The sequence below is a fragment of the Monodelphis domestica genome, chromosome 6, assembly GCF_027887165.1.
Source record: "Monodelphis domestica isolate mMonDom1 chromosome 6, mMonDom1.pri, whole genome shotgun sequence".
NCBI lineage: Eukaryota > Metazoa > Chordata > Mammalia > Didelphimorphia > Didelphidae > Monodelphis > Monodelphis domestica.
Window position 1 is genome coordinate 271,062,205 of NC_077232.1, and position 6,000 is coordinate 271,068,204.

General features: G+C 44.2%; 1 protein-coding gene across 2 annotated transcripts in view; it reads right to left on the bottom strand.

Moving 5' to 3' along the window:
- The window catches only part of FGF5 (fibroblast growth factor 5), a 31,152-nt gene extending 28,852 nt beyond the window's left edge, over nt 1–2,300 (bottom strand). The window contains exon 1 of one of the 2 annotated variants that reach the window (XM_001364964.4): nt 1,267–2,300. In XM_001364964.4, the coding sequence (XP_001365001.1) occupies nt 1,267–1,627 (361 nt within the window). In that variant the 5' untranslated portion in view covers nt 1,628–2,300. The remainder of the gene's footprint in view (nt 1–1,266) is intronic. The other variant, XM_007495960.3, reaches the window with a different exon arrangement.
- Nucleotides 2,301–6,000: the final 3,700 nt, after the last annotated feature.

Here is a 6,000-nt window from a genome sequence, read left to right on the forward strand (position 1 = left end):
CTGGGAAGTGATAAGATGATAGTTTAATTGCTCTCTCTCTCTCTCTCTCTCTCTCTCTCTCTCTCTCTCTCTCTCTCTCTCTCTCTCTCTCTCTTCACTCTCTTCTTCTTCTTCCTCCTCCTCCTCCTTATCTATCCATTCAGATTCTAACTTAAAGTCTTCCTGGTGGAAATTTTATTTTATGTCCCACTGGTAAATAATTTTTTAGGGATGATTTGCCAGAGTGTAGGAGACCCAAACAACCCATAAACCCATTGGGTTAGTGTTAGAGAAGAAAAGCAGAACACAGTTCATTTGCATAAACGAGATGCTAAAAGTAGTATTTGAAGGAGAAAAAAATGGGAGACACTTTTAGAGGTGCTTCATAAATTTCATTTAAAAGACTGACAGAAGGGAGTTCTAAACTTGGCAAAGTCATATCCAACTGAGGGTTCCGTTTCAGAAAAAGAGCTTTGAATATTGAAGCCCTGACATCCTAGCAATCCTGCCTCCCCTCCTTTTTCTTCATAAATTAAAAAAAACAAAACAAAACTGTCCTCTCATCTACCTCCAGGAATAGTAAAGAAAATGGACAACCATTATTACAAAGAGCTGCAAATAGCCCGCTTGATTTTCATTCTGAAGTCAATTTAGCCTTGCTAAACGTGCCTATTGGCAGAATCACCATTTTCGGGATTTTTCGCTAATACAGCATGTGGTGGGTACTGGGAGTGAGAGCCGGTGTTAGATTTCTTTTAGGATTTTTTGTGCAGACAGTTTGCTCGTTTTATTTTGCGATGAGGCAAAGATGTGCTTTAATTCTTAATGAGAATTCCAGGCATGCAAGAAATTCTGAGGTAAAGAGAAATTCATTGAGGAGAGGAGCTAGGTAGGAAGGGGAAAGAGTACGGTGGAGGACGGGAGGGAAACACGTCTTCCTCACTGCCCCCCCCCCCCCCCCTTGTGGTTCTGTTTGCCATCCTATGTCATTACTGGTGTTTACATGTAGAGGATGGAGGAAGAAGCTAAGCTACACGCAGACCTGAACCGTAGGCATCTACATATGAATACACATACCCACATAGCTTGTGTGTCTGTGTGTGCAATGTGTGTCTAGGAAAGATGGGTCCCCACCCAACTGGAGTGATCATAACCAGCACCGGTTCGGGTGCCAGTGTCCAAGGGTCGGAAAGGTTGTCTTGATTTCCCTGAACTCGCCAGTTTTCTCCCAGTTCGCCCGACACCTGGAGCGGCGGGGTCGGTTTTCTAGGATAGCAAACAACTTACTTAGCATATTGGCTTCGTGGGAGCCGTTGACTTTGCCATCGGGATGGATCTGCAGATGGAAACCGATACCAACTCTGCAGTAGAGACTGCCAGTCCGACGCCCTGATGGGCTCCACTGAAAGCTGCTCCGCTCCGAGTCGCTGCCCTTAATTCCCAGGGAAGAAGGGGAGGAGGCAGATGAGGATGATGAAGATGAAGGAACCAAGGAAGAAGTGTTGTTTCTACCCCTACTGCCGCTGCCCCCTCGATTCCGGTTACTGAGTCCTAGTTGCGCTTTGGGAAGGAGTTGCTTCTCTTCAGCCCAGGAGCTGCAGATCAGGTGGCCCAGGAAGAGAAGGAGGAGGAGGAAGGATAAGCTCATTCTTCCAGACCCAGGACTCCTAAGAGCATCTTGCGAGGTTCCTCCCGGGATCTTTGGTCCCGGTGCGATTGCGGCGGCAGCGGCTGTGTGCCTATCCTGCCCCCTTCTCTGCACTCGGTGGACATAGCCTCTGAGGAGGGGGGGTGGAGAAAAAGAGAGGGGGAGACAGAAAAGAGGGAGGGGGGCGGAAGGGGGGACAGAGAGAAAAAGGAGAGAGAGAGAGAGAGAGAGAGAGAGAGAGAGAGAGAGAGAGAGAGAGGAAGGGAGGGAGAGGGAGAGGAGAAAGGGAGGGAGGGAGAGGAGATTGAGGACAACCCGAACAAATCTCAACGGTGGCCCAGAGATATTTATAACAGGAGTGATCTCACTGCTTGATGCATGCCTGCGAAGCTAGAAGACCTTTCTCCTCCATCCGCTGCTTTGTGTAGGAGCCGGCCAGTGCGGTGAGGGAGTCTCGCTGGGGGAGGAGATGGGGCGGGGGGTAGGGGGTGGAAGTAGGAAAAAAATGATAAGGAGAAACAGGGACGAAAAAAACTGCACCCTCAACTCAGGATGCATTTACTGGAGGGCCACGGCCAACAGCTCTCTTTCACTACAGGCACAGGGTTAATCCCCAATCCCACCGCAAAGCCTGGGAATCCCTGGCACAAGCAAGACAGATCTTCCGGCAGTCAGTGGCGGAAATAGGTGATTTAAACATGGAAATGTGCCAGCCACCCTGCCCCTCCCCTTGCCCTCACCATACACACATCAGAAATACCTCCTACCTCAATCCAGTTCACCCATTGCCCATTCACAAGCAAATAACTAAACTCCTTTGCCTTCTTATCTCCCTGAAGACCCCCTTAAAACTGAAATATTTTCTCTCAAGGAACTCCTACCAGTCCTGAAGCACGGTAGAACTCAAAGCTAGAAAGGGACTTCTCTACTCGAGGAACTCCACTTGAGCAGAGAGGTTCTGTCTCTGGCTTCTCAGTCCTGATTTCTAGAGATTTTGGTGGGAAACAGGAAGGGGATGGGGGAAAGGTCAAATGCTTTCAGGTTAGCTAAGCCCCGGACTGGTTAATTTCTGTATTTAAGAGATCCATCTAGACCAGCATGTATTGATGCCCATGCAGGATCTAAGAATAGAATGGTACATCTAATTCTCCTCCCTGAGTCCACTTACAAAGGTCCTGGACAAGAACTAGCATAGTACCTGAACTATGGTAAACATTTAATAAATGTTTGTTTATTCATTAATTGATCTTCTAGCCACACACTTGAAATGCTCCAGTGATGAAAAACTCACTAGCAATGCTATCAATATATGTGTTTGTTTTGCCATTCATCTAATAAACCACTTTGGGGTACATCAATACATATACTCAATCATTTGGATTATATACATGGAAGGAGAGAATTTGGGTCAGTAACAGAGGTTGGCCTTAGTTCTCCTCTCTCCCACAAGGTTTCTTTTTTCCTTGGTGTACCCAGATTTGCAATTTGAAAAAGTATAATGATTGATTAATGATAGGCAGCTTCTGATTTTAACCTTAAGAAAACTGAGAATAGAGGATATGTTTTTATACAATTTTCACTTATCTGAAAAATATACCTTCTTTGTATTCTTGGAATAGTTGGCAAATATGCTAAAACTACAAACTACATTCTGATATTTTGTTCACTTTTAAGTTTTAATGAAAAGGCCATATTCTAGGTTCATAATGCCAGTTAACACAAGTTAGGAGTAAGGTTGATTCTATTTAGCTTTATAAATTATTAAGGAACCAAATGAAGCTTCCTATCTAAACAATGAAGAATACATAGAACCTAGTCAGACATTTCAGAACTGAAGTTCTTCCAAGTACTTAGCATCAAATCAGCTAGAGAATCACTTTACCAAAGCATTGGAGTCACTGTCAAAGAGAAAGAAACACACATCCAGAATTAAATATGTATGCCAATAGCATTGGCTACATAACGACAGACAATAACTTTAAAAAGAAAAAAAGAAAAGGCAAAAACCCACAGTCAAGAACTACATAAAACCCTATGGACATTTAATGTTCAAGCAGTGCCTGAGATTGGGCTACCCTTCAGCAGGCATACCATGCAAAAGCAACTCTTAAAATGTTAGGTTTTTTAAGTTTGTTTTTAGTATAGAAATTCCAAAGAGTATTTGATTTCTTATTGCTTCATAAAGGAGGAGGTTGAACAGGACAGTGAATGAAAGACTGGCAAAGTTTCCCAATGGTAGGTCCAGATACTTTCAGATTTTCCTAGTGCACTAGTAGATCTGTGATAAATTAAAATAAGAACACTTTGACTCTGTATAATTCTGTTAAAACATTTATCCTAATTATTTAATTGTATCATCAGCATCTGAAGCAAAACCTATTTTCTTTTACATTTCTGTTTTCCTTTAGACACTGACCTTGTAGAAACCCCTAGAGTTGATCTTAAAGATCTTAGAGAGGAAGAAAGCTCTGTTCTTTGGACCAGTTAACACTGAAGAGAACTAAGGACTTTCTCTCATTCTTTGCAAACTTTGACTCAAAGAAAGAATTTGATACAATGTTAGGAGCAAAAGAGCAAGAGATAGGAACCTAAAGGATTTCTATGTCCACTCCAACTTTCAAACTTACTTCTGGACCAAGTAAGGGGTTGTAGATGATTCAACAAATCAAACCTGATAATGATTTCTGGTTATCTTCTGATGCATGCCTAGGTCACAATGAGGGACTCCCTCCTACTAGGGCAGTTCACCATCTACACTGAAACTTAAGTTACAGTGAGTTTCATAAGGCAATGAGAAAGATTAAGTGACTTGCCCAGTGTCTGACAGCTGATATATGTTAGAGGAAAAAAAGAGAGATTTGAACCCAGGTCTTCCAAACTCCAAGGCGGGCCAAGCCTCCTCTTTGAATGCGTATGGACTTACACTCATTTATAAGCCATATTGGTGTTGGAGTACGAAGAATCCCCAAGAGGATGAGTTGAGAACCAGAGAACAGGACAATAAGGTAATTGTTTAGGTTCAAGGTCTGCAAAAGTCCTTTAGATAGCCCCGTTTGCCCTGCTGGCAGACTGACCAAATTTTGTCTGTCTCTAAGGCTAAACCCGTAGATTAAGTTGTCCTTGTTGAGGCAGCACATACTCCACCGGGTCGAGAGACTGGTTCCCCGAGAGTACTTCTATTCTCTAAAAAGATGATCTCTTCTCAACCCTGGACTCAGTCCCTGTTAAACGCCCAGAGGAGAAAGCTGCTCGCACTTTCTCTCTAGTGAGCATCTACAGCTTCATTTAAAAAACAGCCAAGCCGAGAGCTGCTTTCTGTCCTTTTATCAACTCCTGGGTCGCTCAGATGCATCTGGAAGCCTCATTATGGGTCAAAAGGCTGCTGCACAGAATTTGCCTTACCAACCACTCGGCTAAATCGGTATAGTTAATTACCTACAAATTACTCAGTCGCTGACATAAAGGTCAGGGAGAAAATGTATTGGAGCAGCGTAACTTGCAGAAATAAACTAAACACGGAGATGCTTTTCTTTCGATGACAAAGTGAAGAAAATCTCGAAAATCCACCGAAACTGGTTCTAGGCCCTGGGAGAGTGTTCTGGGCTGGCTGGAGAGCTGGGGCACCTTAGCTTCTCCTGACTGGCTCCTGCTTCTCTTGTTGTCTAAAGGTATCCATTCGCCTTGCAGGCTTGGTGGACTCCTTTCTGTGAATTACTGGTTAGTCAGCTTGCATTCCTTCCCCCCAGAATGAAAACCGAGGCTGCTACCAGAACCAAGCCCTTTTCCTTGTTACGAAGTCCGTATACAGAGTGAATAAATTAGTTCAGGAAGGGAATTGGTAGTTACCTTCAGCATGAGGTTGGAGCCCAGGAAGCCACGGGGAGAAAAAGCTGGGTCCAAACGAAGAGGACTCTAGCTGGGGTTTGCCTTCTTCACTACATATAACTACCCTCTTTGATTCCACCCTCAAATCCGAGGTAATCCAGAAACAAGGCGTCTCAGGAGAGCAGCCTAGGAAGACCTTCCCCTCTCCTTCCAGCATACTTTAAGTAACTGAATTTTCAGGGAGGGAGTTCTTGTGATCTCCTATTAGGCTAAAGGTACAGTGAGGGCGAGGGGCTGCTGCCTTCCGGCACCAATAGCCAGAAACCCCAGAGTTTGATGCTCCCCTAATTTAGGATGTAGCCAGCCCTCCAAGAAAGAAGGTCAGCATATGTGTTAGGATTAAGTGGAATATGCGTGTGAGATCCCCGTTGTCTGATCTCTTGCAATGCTCAAATGAGATCTCTAAAGCTTTCCCCAATGTGAGAAGGAACCGATACTGTAGCTAGAGTTCTTGGGTAGGCATCTTCCAGATGGACCATAGGAGACTC